This window comes from Pholcus phalangioides, unplaced genomic scaffold (assembly GCF_987345545.1).
Source record: "Pholcus phalangioides strain wild (caught in Gottingen) unplaced genomic scaffold, Ppha-v1.0 ptg000013l_1, whole genome shotgun sequence".
NCBI classification, from domain to species: Eukaryota; Metazoa; Arthropoda; class Arachnida; order Araneae; family Pholcidae; genus Pholcus; species Pholcus phalangioides.
The window spans coordinates 24561673-24578845 of record NW_028301606.1 but is presented as its reverse complement, the minus strand read 5'-3'; the positions used below and the strand labels follow the sequence as shown (position 1 = coordinate 24578845).

At 35.7% G+C, this 17173-nt stretch overlaps 1 protein-coding gene across 2 annotated transcripts; it reads right to left on the bottom strand.

The window, feature by feature from the left end:
* Positions 1-1685: 1685 nt before the first annotated feature.
* On the bottom strand, positions 1686-16182 carry LOC149078836 (F-box only protein 7-like). 2 transcript variants are annotated; one of them, XM_089240989.1, is made up of 10 exons: positions 15945-16182; positions 15771-15844; positions 11385-11552; positions 8501-8726; positions 8177-8266; positions 6962-7014; positions 5234-5360; positions 4400-4440; positions 3350-3494; positions 1796-2009 (listed from the first exon to the last, which is right to left on the bottom strand). In XM_089240989.1, exons 3-10 carry the CDS (start codon positions 11544-11546, stop codon positions 1885-1887), a joined length of 969 nt encoding a protein of 322 aa, XP_089097115.1. In that variant the 5' UTR covers positions 11547-11552; positions 15771-15844; positions 15945-16182; the 3' UTR covers positions 1796-1884. The 2 variants fall into 2 exon arrangements, with proteins under 2 accessions (XP_089097116.1, XP_089097115.1); XM_089240990.1 differs by lacking the exon at positions 3350-3494 and having other exon boundaries at positions 1686-2009; positions 15945-16046.
* Between the last annotated feature and the right edge of the window lie 991 nt (positions 16183-17173).

Below are 17173 nucleotides of genomic sequence, written 5' to 3'. Positions count from 1 at the left end.
TTTTTTGAGTTCAGACATTTTCTCGAATTTCTAGAAAAACTAATTTCCAGTGAAAATTTAGTCGAGAGTGTATTTAGGGATCATCCAACAAAAAATTGAATTAGAAAAAAAAGATTCTTATCCACCCTGTATCAGAGAAAGCTGCAAATGATTTGCAACATTTCTATGTGAATAACACATATATTCAAGATTCATCGAAAGACTGGTTATTTGTGGAGATGAAGATTACAAGGAAGAAAATTCATCACTGCCCCCACGGGGACCCGAACCCTGGTCTCTCGCTTGCCGGACGAGTGCTCTACCATCTAAGCTATGGAAGCAGAGAGAATATTTCAACCTTGGAGCGTATATATATGTTGAAAGGCACCGTACATGGACGACGTCAACAATCAACTAATAGCTCGTGAATGACAAAGGCCAACACGTGTATTCACAAAAATATAAAAATTCAGATTTCCATCGCACGAGTTTTCAATCAATTTTTATGAAATTTACAGGAAACATGATGCCACACACGAGACATACTGTATAGAAATTTAAAATGTGACATTCATTATTCATTGAGATAAGAGTATTTTTGGTAAATGATTATCAACTGCGTATGTGCAAGAAATATAAATTTTACTTTTTTACAATTTGGTTGCCAGATATATATTGCAACTCATATAAACATTCCAGTTGAATGTCATGAAAATTCAGAAAGATATGCATGATACTGTGACCTGTAATTTCGAAACTTTGCTGAAAGTAACTGAATAATAAGGAATTTTCCACAAATTCTATTTCAATTATTGTTTGCTGCTTGATTATTTTGAGACTAAGCCCACAGCATTATGCGAATGAACCAAGATATGTGTCTGATATGCTATGTAAAAGAAGTGAATTAGCATAACGGCTGTGTATAATGTCAAACAAACTGAAGTAATAAATGAAATTGTCGGAATTTCTATATATCTGGCAATCAAATTATTAAAAATATAATTTCTATTTCTTGCACATGTACAATTAATATTCTCTTAATTAAAAACTGGTATCTTATGTTTACAGTATAATTACAGTCTGTCTCATATGTATTGAGTCATGTATTCTGTAAATTTCATAAAAATTGGGGAAAGCACTGTGTGTTATAAGCAAAAATCATGCAATTAAAATTTGAATTTTTATAGAAAACTTATATTTTTATGAATACACATGCTATTCTTGCGAAAATGCACATAAGTATTACACAAAGTTAGCACAATATTTTTTCAAAGTTGCAAATTATTTATTATACAGGTCAAAAACCTTATTTTTAGCCTGTGTCCTAATGCAGTTGTGACTAAATTTTCACTGGAAATAGTGAGTACTAATATCGGATATATATGACAAAAATTTCAGAACGATTCGCCCAATATTTTTCTAGAAATTAAGAGAAAATGACTAAACTAAAAAGAACAGACTTTTGGAAACATGGTGTATGTTGAAGGCTGTTTTATATTTGATGTATAATAAACACTTTTTCATAGCTAACTACTGTACTTCCATTCCATTGATGTACATCTTGCTGCATTAAACCTCTAAAAGAATTATTTTTTATAAACTAGACTTTCGTTAAAATGGACAACTTTTGTATAACCCCCCTATTAGTCTGTTACAATGATGTTCTACTGCATATGAATGAAAAAATATAGAAACCTGATCAGGAAAAAAACGTTTAATGGTTAAATGCATAAAAAACTATGTATACACTTCATTTATGAAGTAATGAGAAAGTATTTCAAAACTGCAGAATTCTGAAAAATGTTGCTTCACAATCTCCGACATATTTTTTTATAGTTTCCTATATCACAAATTATTTGATACAAAAACGTGAAAAATATACATGAAGCTGTACAAAAAATGTTCCTAATTGAACCGAAATAAAGGATGCAGGGCGCCTGGAGCAGGGAATGTAGGTAAGCGTGGTAAGATTTCTGGTCGCATTCGCCGTGCAAGATGAGGAAATGCTCGTTGCAAATCTGGTGGCATATCTTTTGAGAGAAAAAAAAAAACTATAAGAAAACTGACATCGAAATCAGTTTCAAAAAAATAATGTTTAGAAATCATTTTACATAGAAAAATCTCAATAATAAAATAATTTGTTTGTAAGAGAAACTTGAAAACAACTAAGTTTTAAATACCACTGTAGTATGTATATTCAAGTTTTTGAAAAGGTGCACAAATAATGGACAGCTATGGGAAGAGATTTATATTACAATAGTGAGTGGATAATTGTAGCAGTATATTTTAGGGGAGCAAAAATCTATTGAGAATTGATGGGGTTAATTAATGTAGTAAAAGACCATGTGTTGTATATACCAATCTGAAAATATACTATTACTATAATTTTTTTTTTTTACTCAGGTTCATATGCATCATTCAGTCAAACAATTATCATTATCTATTTTTTGGTTCGTGTTATTCTGTCTTAACACAACTATCAGATGAACAGAATCTACAGCCAATGCTAAGCACGTAAACTATGCCCATGTTTCACTTAGGATTTAACTAATAAGAGTCAGTAAAACCAATGAACTTAATGCACCCTGAATTGTTTTCACAAGTTCTGTTGTAAATATTAATCAATGAATAAACCTATATTAGGGGCTTTGTTTCCCTTCCTGTTACGCATTTAACATTTTCTAGATTCATAATCAGTGAAGAAGATTAATTTCGCATATCCTCAACAAACTGCAAGTAGCAGACTGGGGTCACAGCCATACTTTATCTGAGTGCAATGTATCTCCTCTCATGGTGGTTGAAAGCAGTGTACTTATCCTTTGTTCTAATTTTGCAAACAGTAGAAAAGAAAATAGCTAAGTGGTCAAATAGCTGAAGCAGATCACAAATATGTCATGCTGAAGTCAAATATTATCAAGCATACCGCTTCTGCAGTAGATAGTAGTCCATCAGGGACGCACGGAGGATTGACCTTTGGAAGGGGCACACTGGGTTGGGGGGGGGGGGGGGGCACAAAAAATTTCTTCCACAGATTTTTAAGTTAATGACCTTCAAAAAGCATTTTAAACTGATTGAAATTCATTAAGTAGCATTTAAAGGGGTTTTCTTTCAATAATTTGTTTTACGAAAACGTTTAAAAATGCTTTTAATTTTTAATCATCTTGGTAGGGGGAACGAGCTCCCAGTGTCCCTCCCTGCATACACCTCTGTGGTCCATGGTATGCTAACTGCCCAATGGATATATCGGGCATGTCAAGCACATTTTAATGGATTACTACATGTCTTCTCCAGAATATATACCACTGAGTTCAGTGCGATAAAATATATTATAATGAATCCAACTTCTATGTGATAGAGAAATTGTACTTGCTTATGTCATTTCGAATTGAAAATGAATCATCAAGAAACAAAGAACCAAATCCCAATGGACGAACATGAGGTGGGAGTGCAGGGCATATTGGCACCTTCTCCTTTTTTTTTAATGCATTCTTCCTCTTATATGCTTCTTTATAGAGCTGTGATAAAATTAATATATGAAATAAATTGCATATTTATAAATGTTGGTGCATACATTTTGATGAATACACTAATTTGCAGTTCAATTTGATCCATTTCAATGCATACAATAAAATACAATGATTAACATTCAAGTGAAAATATTTTTTTTTCAAAAAAAATTTTTTTTTTCTTCTTTGCAAATGCAAATATTTTTTGCAACATTAGAGAGAGAGGAGAAAATGTGATATGAATTGCATACCTCTAATGCTTACAACCAGAGATTTCCAAAATTTTTGTTTGCCCAAGAAAATGAGATAAAAAATTTAAACTTCTCCTGGCACATCTGATGAATCTCAAGGCACTTCAGCAGCACATAATTGTGCTGCGATGCCCTGGTTTAGAAACACACCCCAAAAAACAGAAGATTCTGCTCTATAGAATCACTGACTGATTGAATCAGTTATTTATTGTTCACGTTTTATCAAAAACTGTGCAATTTCTTTCAAACCAAGCACAACTCAGGTCTACTGCCATGTGCAATTTACTACCGAGTGAGTTGTGATGGAAGTGTGAGTGAGTATATAGTGTTGTGCCTGATTTTTCAGTGCTGCCATCTATATTTAAGAAGCGTAATGATGGAATATTTATACGATTGTAGGCCTGTTGCACTCTGTAGCAAGACTTTTTGAAGAGGATACCGTCTCGCATTTGTAATGAAAGTCCTGCTAATTGTTAGTGCCATCCCAATATTGACAAAAATGGGCACAGTGCCTTTTACCTCCGGCATACAGATATATTGATTGACATCATCATCTCCATGCCTTCCAAGTCTATCCTTGCTTTATGATCACCATACATAGCTAAGAACCTGTTCACAGAGCACTGTGACTTCTGACAGTAATGAATTTTGAAATAAACTTACCTCTTTCCAATTATGCTGCTTACTTGTGCTCGCTGGAATATCTGGTGATGAAAAAAGAAATATACTATTCATTGAAGAATCATTTAACAACAGTAAGAATTGGGAATTTTGTAATAAATAACCACAAATTCTATGATTTTGATAACTATACTATTACTTAGCTGTTTAAAATTAGAAAGAAATGAAGGGTACATAAAAATCAATTAAAATTTTTCTATTGTAAATGGCACACAGTTTTCCTACATTTTTTCTACTGTGACATTACTACTACTAAACCATACATGCACCTCGTCCACATTCCTCTGCAGAACTTCAAACGAATTGGTATATGTTGGAATGTGTGTGTATGTTGTGAGCCTATGCAAAGGTTGTTTCTGTGTAATGCTCGTTACATGTAGTGCTGCCACCTGCCATAAATTTTTCTAACTATGAATGAAGTGTAATGATTAAATAATTGTATTGTTGTAGGTCTGTTGCTTGCTGTGGCGAGACTTTTTAACAGGGAGATCAGCTCACATGTTGCCTCACCACTGTGGCAACATTGCAGTTCAAGCCCCCCGTCACTATGACCACTTGACCACACCACAGTGGCAACCATGAAACTGCATATTTTCCATACAGTTTACTTTGAGTATAAAAAAAAATAGTTCCATGCACAATTTGCCAAAGTATCTTTTTTTTTTTCTTGTTTATTAATTAGAAGGTTGATACTTAGAGGATAATCAAAACCAAATATACTTCTAACATTAATCAGTGAAATAGAAGATAATTACTGCAGTTAAGTTAGTGTAGTGTAAAGAATCATTAAATTTTTAATAAAAAAGCTGAAACTACCGTTTGAAAAATCTTTGATCATCATCTCTTTCCAAAGAAAGCTGGAATTCTCAAGCTCATGGAATTCTTCATTTACCAAAGACATTGCAAGCACACTCTCCACTGGAAGGTAAGTCAGCAGGTGAAGCTATGAGGAAATAAATATTTAGGAGAATTAATTGAAGCATATATATTTTCAAACACATGCTTCACCAATATATTTGAAGGGTTGGGAAGGAAAATGATTTCAGTCAAAAAAAAAAATCAAAATTAATATTTTTGCGGTTTTGTATAGCTCAGTACTGTCTCTTTCAACCACGTAAAACACCAAAGACAAAAACTTTCAGTCCGCTGTAATAAAGGAAGAAGGATTAATAATATGGGGGGGGGGAAACAATGATTTTAGACACAGCTTGCAGATGGTAAATTGCTCCGAGTCCAGCACAAGTGCAGTAGAAACAAATTTGTGACACGCGCAGAAAGCATTATTTGAGCGTGTGTGTTTTTGTTTTGCTTTTTTGAATATGAGGTAGTTCATGTATAAAAGTATTACAGAGTATAGATTTATGTTGTATCCTAAACAAACGTCCTATGTCAAGATTCTAGAGGAATGAATGGAAGTTATAGGAAACAGTCTTGTAAATCCATCCCCTTTCATAGTGGAGTGCTTAAAGCTTGGACAGATTTTTAAAAGCCTATGTACCAGAAAAAATTTTAACTGTCAACAAAGCCAATCAGATGTCTTTGTGTGTGTGTGTATATATATATATATATAGATAGTTCTACATCACATTTAGTGTTCCAGTTTCTTTGGTAGTTACACCAGCCACAAAGTTACTGTTAAAAACAACCAAAAAAGGAGAAAGGACCTTTCCTTTCTCCTTTTTTGGCATGCCCTTCGAAGAATTAGAAGTTTTGTACACACAGCCTCAATCCCTCGTGCAAAGTACAATAACCTGCAATCTTCAACAAGGTTTTCATCAATCCTGAGGCTCATAGCTTTTACAACTTGACGTGGGATGGATGACAGAGCGACGAGCAGAATGATCATGTATACTTGAGAATATATAAATGACAATGAGAGAGATGACTAAAAATAATAAAATTTTCTGCACTCTCTAACCACCAATAATTTTTTTTTATTTACTTTTGACTTAATTCATCATGCCATGATCAAATACTATAATTATTCAAATTTTATACACTGTAACAGTGACCCTAGCCCGAGGTTGTGCACCCCTGTATAAAGATGTTTGGAAAATAACTGAAAATTACATGCACCCTCATGCCAGAAGCATGAATGTGCAAATTTTTCTTTTTGGGTTTATCAGCTAGTTGGATTCCTTATTTTGCTAAGTTTTGCCAGAAACTTGAATGTTTAACCCCCTATAGAAATTCATGTTACAAAGCATTTTAGGGAAATGACACTCATAGAGTAACATGAGTAGAGTAAACATTCAAATGTCATTTCCCATGTTTTGGAAATTTGCGCATTCATGCTTCTGGCACGAAGGGGACGATATATGTAAATATTTTAAACGTTAGTCATATATCCCTTAAGTATACAACAAACCATTGGATATATTTAAAAATAAAGGAAATAAAGAAAGAATTTGAAAACAATCACATTCAGGTTTTCATTATATTAAAATCAAAACTATTTTACCTTACTTTTACACAAATCAAAATTCTAAAAGAATGAGTGAGCTTTTATTTTAAAATGTGATGAAATGGTTTTGTTTGAGTTACCTTTACTTCTGATGGCATGCTTGCGAGACCAAAGCTACGTTCTACTCCACAAGCTGAAAAAATAAAAAAATAAAGTAAAAACTTACAATAAATGTCAAATTTACAAAATAGGCATAATTTTTTTTTCTAGAGTGGGTCAATTTTCAAGTGAAAGATTATCTAAAAATACGAAGACCAGAATTATGTCAAAATAAAATTTATCAGATGGCCATCAGTTTTGTTTGCTTTTTTTATATGTTTGCTTTATCATCTACATATTCAGTATTTTTGTAAAAATTTGAGGACACCTGCTTTTTGTTTGTTTGAGTCTGGTCCATTCCCCAGCATGTCAGGAAAAACGAGGTTCAATAAGAATCTCATGATGCATTCAGAAGACTGACATCAATCTAAATTAAGTACTGAATGAGTACTCAAATTGGAATAAATTAATAGCTTTCACTGTAGCGAACATTTTTTTTCCTTGTCCAGGAGTTTGATAACAATAATGGAAATTAAGTATTTACTTGTCAATTGCCAGCCTAATGTAAAATACAGACACTGTGCTTTGTACATTTTTTTTTTCTTTTGCATGTTGGGATTGGAGAGATATGCTGTTGCTTTAGTATTAGAATATCATGTTTTGCAGTGCAATTCTTTAATTTTTTGCTCTGTTAAATTAAATCTTAAAAACATGATCAAGAAATACAAAAATACTTTACAAGTCTACCAATTTTTCCATTTAGTTCATCCATTCTAGGATATTGAAAATGCTTAGTATCCGACATTTTCAGTAAACCATGATTTATGGTAGCAAATGTAAAATTCGAACTATCTCCAATGTAATTTGAAAAATAAAAAGGTTCCTAAAATGCAGAGAACATGCAACGTGGCAATCAGCTTCAGTTGGTTCTTTGAGTTTAGATATTTAAGAATATTCTGGAATCTGTGACTTGAATTTCACAGCATGCCAGGAAATACTAGTATCCTTGTCATGCTGCTATCCTTCGATGCTTGTTGGTATGCCGACTAATATGTGAAAATACAGTATGACCAGCGCCGTCTTAATGCATGGGCCCACGGGCCTCACAAAAATGAGATTCGGTTGAAATTTTCTAGAATTTACTAGATAGGGCATCAGAAAAACCCCTTGGCCCGGGGGGCCCATGATGCTCTTAAGACGGCCCTGCGTATGACAACACACAAAGTTAGAGAAAAAAAAGACATCAATCCACTCACAATCTTCTAACTCTCCGAGTAATTTGTATGCGAAGTTGTCCTTGAAAAACACAGAAAGCTCATTATAATTTCGGTAAACATAAACAGGATCTAGATGAAAGAGAATTAAAATAAATGATAATTAGAGGGACATCTAAAGTTCATGGAAGATACTTGAAAAAACCAAAAAAGCAAGATAATTACAATCTTTCTCAAATATGTGTCACTAAAAATGTGCACAGCCGCTTTTTTTAAATAATTAAGATAAACAACCTCTTAAACAATTCAGAACATTAAAAAATGAAATAATGACCACTGAAATTTATAATAATTTGCATTTCTTACCCTTAAATCCATTGCTGCTATGAATATAGTCATCAGCATTCATGGGCAATGATACCATCTCATGTTTAAAGCCAGTGACATTCCCATGAACAATCACAGAATCACCCAAAGGCACAAAATGAACTTGAACTAATGAATCATTACAACTATAATGGGTGTACTGAATTTTACTATAATCACGACCATTCCACCCTTTCGGTAATGCTTTCTCCCCTCGTGTTATGTCCTACCAAAATAAAAGAATGAACATGTAGGCACTTTGATCATAAAATGATAAGTAAAAAGACAATAAATTAAAATTACAAAAATGATTTAGTTGCATGCAAAGCCAGCTGATACAAGCAGGTGGAAGCTCTGAAAATAAATTGCATACAATTTAGTTGAAAATATTTTTATGATGGTTTAGACATTACACAAATACAAAGGGCACAACAGGCAAAATACCCAAGGAGGTGGGTGAAGAAAGATACCCATAAAAAAAATTATATATATATATAGATGTCAAATAAACTAAAAAATACAGCAAATACGAGTAATTATCACAAGAAAACGAATACATGGCAAAACAAAACTAATACAAACAAATGATTATGATAAAAATAAAACACAGTGCCCATAAAAAGTTATGCTAGTCTTATTTTAGTATGGATAGTTCCTCAATTCATGCCATTACAGTCGAATACTGTTATAGAGAATATCTCGTTTAAATGAACACTTTTCTAATCCCCCTGATAAGTTTACATAGAGACATTTTTAAATAAACTGGAATTCCTTTATAACGAAGTGGCTTCTACGGTCTCTTGGAGTTCGTTGTAACAGGATATTCTACTGTATATACAACCTCTGACAATAAAGTTTGGTGAATAGTCCTGTAACATTAACGTAGATGAAATGTTAATGAAAGTAAAGTTACCTTACTGTCCTTCAAAATAGTCACCTCCCATTACTATGCACCGCTGAGATCTCCTATACATGTCCTGGAAACTTTGCAAGAAGTCTTCTTTTGGGATGGAGTTCAAAAGCCTCATCACATTTCGTTGGATGTCAGGAATATCGTCAAATCTCTTTCCTTTCAAAGCGAGTTTGAGTCGTGGGAATAGGAAGAAGTCTGGAGGATTGTGATCTGGTGAGTATGGTGGATGTTCAATTTGCACCACCCCCTTTTTTGCCAGGAACTGTTTGACGATATTGGCTGTGTGAGGGCGAGCATTGTCATGAACAATGAACCATGAACCTTGTTGTGCGTACTGAGGTCGTACCCTGCATAGGCGTTTCATGAAACAGGTCAAAATTTCAATGTACCTTGCAGCATTCATCGTCGTTCCCTCAGGTAGAAATTCCTTGTGGATAATGCTTTGACTATCAAAACAGGTGATTAGCATCGTTTTGATGCATGATTTTTCTGCTCTGACCTTTTTCCGACAAGGTGATGCAGGAGAAAGAACGCCATTCCATGCTTTGCCGTTTCATTTCAGGGTTGTACCTGAGACATCAGGACTCATCCTCAGTGATCTTTTGTTCGTTCATTTTCCTGTTCTCAGTTAAGAACCAACGCACTAAACAAGCACTTTGTAAAACAAGTCTTTCACGGAACACAAACGACGCTCAACTGAACAACGATGGCGGCAGATGGTCAACACCTGCCGCTACACATGTGCAGCGTTTTGCTCTACCAGTGTTGCCAGATCGGCCTATTACTCCCACATACATAGGTGCCAATCTTAAGACGAAAAATCTGCAGTTTGCCACGGGACGAAACATTTCGACATCACCATTCAAGTAGGAGAGAAAATTAGAGATTTTTGGGAATTCCATAAAGTGAACATATGACCCATTTCCCCAGAATGCTCCCATAATTTTGGTCATCCAGACTTCTTTTTATATGAAGATTTCCCCCCCCCCTTTTCCCATATTTTCACCGAAGTCAAATTGAATCTTTATTCTTCACTGGAATCAGTGATTATAATTGTGACCATAAATATGAATATTTATCTTGCATTCTAGTCATTTTTTTCCTGTTTTTCCTGTCTAACTTTTTTTTCCTGTTGAATTGTTTTTTGTTCTTCATTTTTATTTTGTTTGTGATTTGCAGTGGCGTCCTATTACCTGCCATCGGTTATTTTTTTACAATTCAGCAATAATTGGCAGCTTTGCTCTTTTTTGCCATCATATTTTGCAATAACTAGCGACTTGCCATATTAGAAATCCCAATTTCCTGTACCTTTCTCAAGGAACCACAGTCAGCCTAGGATTGTTAGGACTGGGGCAAATTTTCTTTTGGTGGGGGGGGGGGTGAATTGCCCCCCACAATTCTCCTTGAATTGTGAGGCACAATTCAAGGGTTCTTGGAGGATATTTCTATGAAGATTCGAACAATCAGGAGAATTTGGAAGCAGAATATTTTAATAAGGCTGAAAAATCAGAACCATTGGCACCTAGGCACATAAGAAATTTCAGGAGTCGATTAGATTGTTTATTGGTATGATGACCTGGGGAGCACTGGATTCAACCTCTTCATGTACAAGCTTTTGGCGAACAAATTTGGATGATCCCTATTTGACAAATCAACGATAAATAGTATAATCTCTTAACCTAGCCATATGTTAGAAAAAGGGAGAAAGAACAAAATAGAAGGAAAAATTAATAGAAAGGGAAAATAGTATAACAAATAAGTTGATAAGAGACTATATGTTGTGTTTCTCTTTTTACCCGCATCCCACATGTTCTCTTTCACACTTACATGTAAATAGTAGAAAGATCCATTACATACATTATATGTGGGGGGGGGGGAGTTAATGAATTTAACGTTTGGACCTATTTGATTCATTAAATCAAGGTCTACACTTTGAGATAGATTATTGTATTAACTATACAACGTCTATACCTTAGGAGTGAATCCAATTTCCAAAAGCACAACATGCTGGGCCAAAGTCAAAGCTCCATATTTATTTGATACAGCAGCCAAGGGATATAGCTGGAATAATGCATTTGGAAGACCTGCAGCCGTATCTTCTGAATTCATAACTCCGGCCGACACCTCACTCATTTGCAGCTGAAAAAAAAGACCATAGTTTTTTCAACAATTGTTTTCGGTGCAATGTGAAAATTTATTCAAATATTAAACAAACCTCATTCCAACACCATGTCACAAAGTAGCTATAGTATATCTAAAGTCACCCAAGACTGGAAGGTGTGAAAGGCACAACTGCACTGGGCTGCTAAATTTTAAGGGGCCGTAAAATGGGATAAAAATTATTTGACTACATTTTGACTTTAAAAATGACTTTCACATTTACAAATGAATTTACATTTTGACTTAACAAAGCAATAATAGCTTAAAATATTGTCCACGACCTAAAATTTAGACATCAAACCCTCTGACCTTGGGTTTGACACTCCCAGCGCCGCACTCAAGAGAAGAGAAGGGTGCAGGTGGATCTAGTGTCCCGGGCACTGGACCAGAGGACACTAAATTCTTCTTTTAAAAATATTCAAAATTACTCTGGTACGCACAATGCATGCTTGTACGGCTAAAAGTGTATATAGTTACACACACAACCCTGGGTAGATAACCGATTCTCTAGCCCTGACAGCCCCAACATTTTGGTGCCTTTTTCGGCTGGGCAACAGGCATTATTGTGCAAATTTATTCTCGAATGCTTTTATTTTGTTATGACCATGTAATAGCAGTTGGATAGTTATTCTCGGGTGCTAATGTAAACCTAGGTGCACCAGGGTGTTCGCAGACACTGAGGGATTGAGAAACCATTTTAGAAGAGTGCAAAGCTGTTTCTGCATGAGGCCACAAAATACTTACGCCCATCCCTGTCCGCAGTTTCCCAAACTTTTCGTCACCCCTTTTCAAAATTCTTTTCTTCTTATTGCCCCCTCCCCCCCAAATTCAAGTCAATCTATAGGATCCTATACTAAACCCAAAGCTTCTACTGGTTCCCTCCTCACTTGGACCCTTACATTGCCCGGGAGGCTTTAATGTTTCCCACTTTGAGAAATTCTACTATAATCCTTTTTCTTTGGTGATTTCCTTTTCAGCCTGTTGGCATCTTTTCTTCTTGGTCCACCATTTTCTTTTGTTGATGGTTTTTTTCTATCGGCTATTCATATAATTACTGTTTCTTTTGACTGGTTGGTTCGCCATTTTTTTTACTGTTGGTCTGCTTTGCCATCGTCTTAAGGTGAAGTCACCCTTAAAGGTTGCCAGCAGCAACAGGGCTGCAATTAGGTGGGGGCAGGTGGGTCTGGCACCCAGGGCGCTAGACCAGAATGGGTGCTGAATTCACCTTTTAACGGCTTCTTCCACATGCAAGGGGGTGCCAAAATTCTGGCTTACTCCAGGTGACAAAGTATCTAGCAGTGGCCCTGACAGTAGGCCTTTGTAATGGGGGAGCGCAGTGTATAAATCCATTAGAAATTTGAAGCTAACATTCTTTGTCTCATTACACAGTTTATACAGTGTGTGTTTCCTTCATTTTTTTTCCGTCAGAATATCACATTTTGGAACCAGTTTTTTCTCAAGTTGCACATTTTATATATTCCCATGTTTATTACTTTTTTGCATACTAGCCATTACTACCTTGAGTTTTAATCCTGCAATTGTACTTTTATTGTACTCAGAGAATTTAGGTCCATTTGAGGTAAAGAGGAGCCATTGTGCTATCTTTTAGTTATTACTCGAGTCTGGATTATATTCAAATGCGTAAGTGCATATGCACATTATATTTTTAAATGCACATTTCAACATTTTAAACACATCTTTCATCACTTTCAAATGAGGAAGTTTTCTTTTCCTTCATTTTAGTGCACATTTTTCATATATATTTGATCCCATGTCATATCTTGGCATTTTTAAATGCAAATTCATCTTTATTTTTAGTGATTTTTAGAACATATTTTAATTGTTTTTTAGTGCATATTTGAGAGTTTTTTAAGTGCATATTTTGCCTTTTTTAGTGCTTATAATATCTAGTTATTACGTATGTATGCATTGTATTGTTTATTTTTCTAGTTACTTTTATTCCGGAATCATTGATCATTTTTGTCGCACCCCGGTCATTTTCTGCACACGAGGGCTAATTAGACCGGACCTACAATTTATTGCGATTCCGAACGGCAGGCTTTGTTTTTTATACTCATCGAGAGGTTGGCACGCTAACCCCTCGATGGGGGACTCCCTGCGGTAGCAATTTTTTTGCTGCGGTCAAGTCGCCGTTTTTTTGTTTTTTTTTACCCCATGTCAGAGGAAAGTTTTCTGACAAGGACGAACCGGGTATCGAACTCGCGACACCTCTAAACATCCTTTGGTACTTTAGGCGAGTATCTTATCAACCAGGCTACCGCGCCCCAAATCCGGAATCATGGTTTTTATTTACAACCCAGAGAATGTCGTGGAACGACAATAATATAATCCCTTTTCGGCGATGAATTGGCAGTTTCTTTCTCTATCAAAAATAAGGCCAGAAAGCATGGCAGAAGGGAGCTGAGTGAGTGAAACGGACAGAAACAGCTATAGTATAATCTGCAGATTCTTTTGGCAACTTTTTTTTCCGACGCCCAGATCATGGCCGACGTAATGTTGCTGGAGTGCCGTTTTCTCTCTCATTCCTTTTGGAATGTTCTCTTTCCTTCTAAATGATGTCCCTCCGTAGAGGGTGAGTGTGAGTTTTAACATTCTTTTGTATTGTAATGTTGTTTGAATGAGTTGAAAAATTGTTAAGAGCTTACTTTTCCTCTTTCATATACAGTATATGCCGTTTGGGGCTTAAGTTTTCCCCAATGGAGTGTGTGGATTGGATTATTTGGTTTTGAATACCATTTTCTCAGGTTGTACCTTTAATATTTATTATTATTTTTGCATAACAGCATTATACGTGCAGTTTTGATGCGTGCATTCATTGACCCAAAGAGACTTTTATGTCCCAATTGTTATACAATTCAAAAGAGAGTGTTTTTTTTTTTATCCTAGAGAACACTTATTTTCCATCAAGAGGAACCATTGAATTGTTTGAAAGAGATATGGGGTTTGTGTTTTTTTATTCCAGAATATTCATTTCGAAATCATGAAACGGTAGTTCATTTTTTACGTTGCTTTATTTCCAATCTGATTCCATAGGCCTATCCAGTCTACAATGTTTTATTTTTAACTAGTCTAATTTAGATTAATTAATAATAGTCTAAATCTCTTATTTAGTCCAAAGCAGGGGTTTGAAAACTTTTTCCACTCGCTGTGTCCCATAGCAGTTAAACAAAGAATCTCTAAACAACCTTTGTCAAGGCACTGTTTCCTGTCACCCCAACAAAGATTAGCAGCATGCAATTTGAGAACCCCTGGTCTAAAGTACATCCCAACCCAGTCACCAACAAATAAGGCAAATACACAAAAAATACAAAAACTCTGAAAAAGAGAAAAAATATTTAACCTCATGTTGGCCAAGAATCCCACTTGGGTTGGATACCAAATCTTAACTCTTGATTGCTCAGTGGAAAAAAATACATCTGTTCACTTTAAGCGTTGTGGTCCGAATGGAACTAAGAGCCTGTGTGTGTTAGTAATACTGCGTCCTGATTGGACCCATGCAGAATGGAGCTACCCGATTGGTCTATTTGTATTTTCTTAGAATTCCCGCTTGTAATGAATTTAAGCTATGGCGTTGTGATCACTGTAGATTTATAATGTTTACCAATATATTTTAGAACACCCAAATATATGTGCCTTTGTAGAAATCTAAATCAACTGTGGACTTAACTTTTTGAAAAACTCTCGCTTCCTGAAATTTAAATCCTGAAATGTCCCTCTTGCCAACAGTGAGCGGCGGTGGTCGATTTTCACATTCCCAATTCTTACCACAGCAAGCATGCTCATTTAGTTTTGCTTTTATGAGTCTCTTTGTCTGTCCTATAAACCAAGAGGGCAATCACCACATGGAATGTAATAAATGCCCCATCGTTTATTCTGTAGTATAGCATCTTTAGGGGGCATAAAACCGAAATTTTAAAATAGAAATTGACGTGGATTGGTTAAAATCCTGCATTTAACCAATTCGTGTCCATCTTTTAATCCTTTCACCTGCAATTGTAGTTTAAGTTGTGTCGGTGAATACGGCCGTGAGGACCACACCCATTGTGTGACGAAATGTTCGTGTATTTGCCTTATTCGTTGATGACTTCTTAATATCTTGTAATTTAAAGTAAGTTTTTAGTGTCAAAACTAATATATGAAAGGATCGCTCCAATAAAATATTTCTAACACACAAACCTTTTAAGCTCTTTCTTCTCGTTTATCAATAAGGAAAAGTCGAATCTTGCCACATTCGTACTCCAAATGGGTATCTAAGTAAATACAAATTTCAATTGAAAATGAATAAACACACTAATTAACAAACTAATTAACTTTTATCAACAACTTTTGTTGACAAGCGTCATTTCTTACTTCTTTTTTCAGTTCCGTGAGGATTCGAAGCCGTCTCCGATTGCGAAACGACGACGAGAAATGAGAGGTGTTTACCAGCACTATATATAGACGGTCAGAGCCACTGTCTTCTCATTTTCTAGTTTAATTACACAGAGCTTTGAGCAATTGGGCTATCTCCTGTTTGAATCATTAGATGGTGAAGAGTCTGCGAAGAAATATGGTCAGGTTTGTACTAATGCCATTTGGAGTTCAAGTCGAAAACACAACAGCTGTTGCTGTCATCTATTGAGAAATTTGAGAACTTCATTATTGAAACACAAACACATAAATGTAGGTCTTATGCTGCCATCTGTTATTTAAGAAAACGGGAAATTTGGAACTAGTGCTATTTATGACCCATAGATGACAGATGACAGCATATTCCTCATACAGGCAGTGCCGTCTTAACGCATGGGCAAACCCAGGCACGGCACGGCACGGGGGCCTCAAGGAAAGAGGGGCCTCGGAGAAATTGGATCCGGTTGAAATTTTCGAAAATTTGTCTGTTAGGGCCTCAAAAAATCACTTGGCCCGGGGACCCATGATGCTCTTAAGACGGCCCTCCATACAGGATATATATATATATATATATATATATATCGCTTTTGCGATATAAGCTCATTGATCGTGGGCGTGCCGGAGAAAACTCAACCTGCAAGCCGGCAGGGAAAGCACACCCGGTTCGGACCGACACCCCGCTAACCCCCCAAGCAGCACACCCAAACCCCCAATCCCCGGGCACATCACCTCTCGACAAATTCAGGACAGCGCCCCAACACGCCCCGCGAAGGGAGACCCCCCGACCCCAAGAACTTCTATTGTGGATATGAGAGAACAATTTGTTACAAGACAGGAACATCGTTTCTCATCAAGGAAAACATGGAACTATATGTGTATATATATATATATATATATATATATTTTTTTTTTTTTTTTGATGATTATCAAAGCCGTCCAAAATTCTTACGTCACCGAACATGATGGCCCACATGTTGAATTGGACGACAGGCTTTCATATAAAGTTTCTGATGATGTTGATACAGACTACCATCGATGAAGCACTCTCCAGAAAAAGCGCCAATTGGGAAAAAAAACAACTTGTCAGGGTTTCCCAGATAACCCACAAGTGCAAGCATTCTGTAAATTTTCTGCTTACATTCGTTAAGCCGGGTTTTCCTAGGAGTAGAATTTCTGCGCCGTGTGCAGCG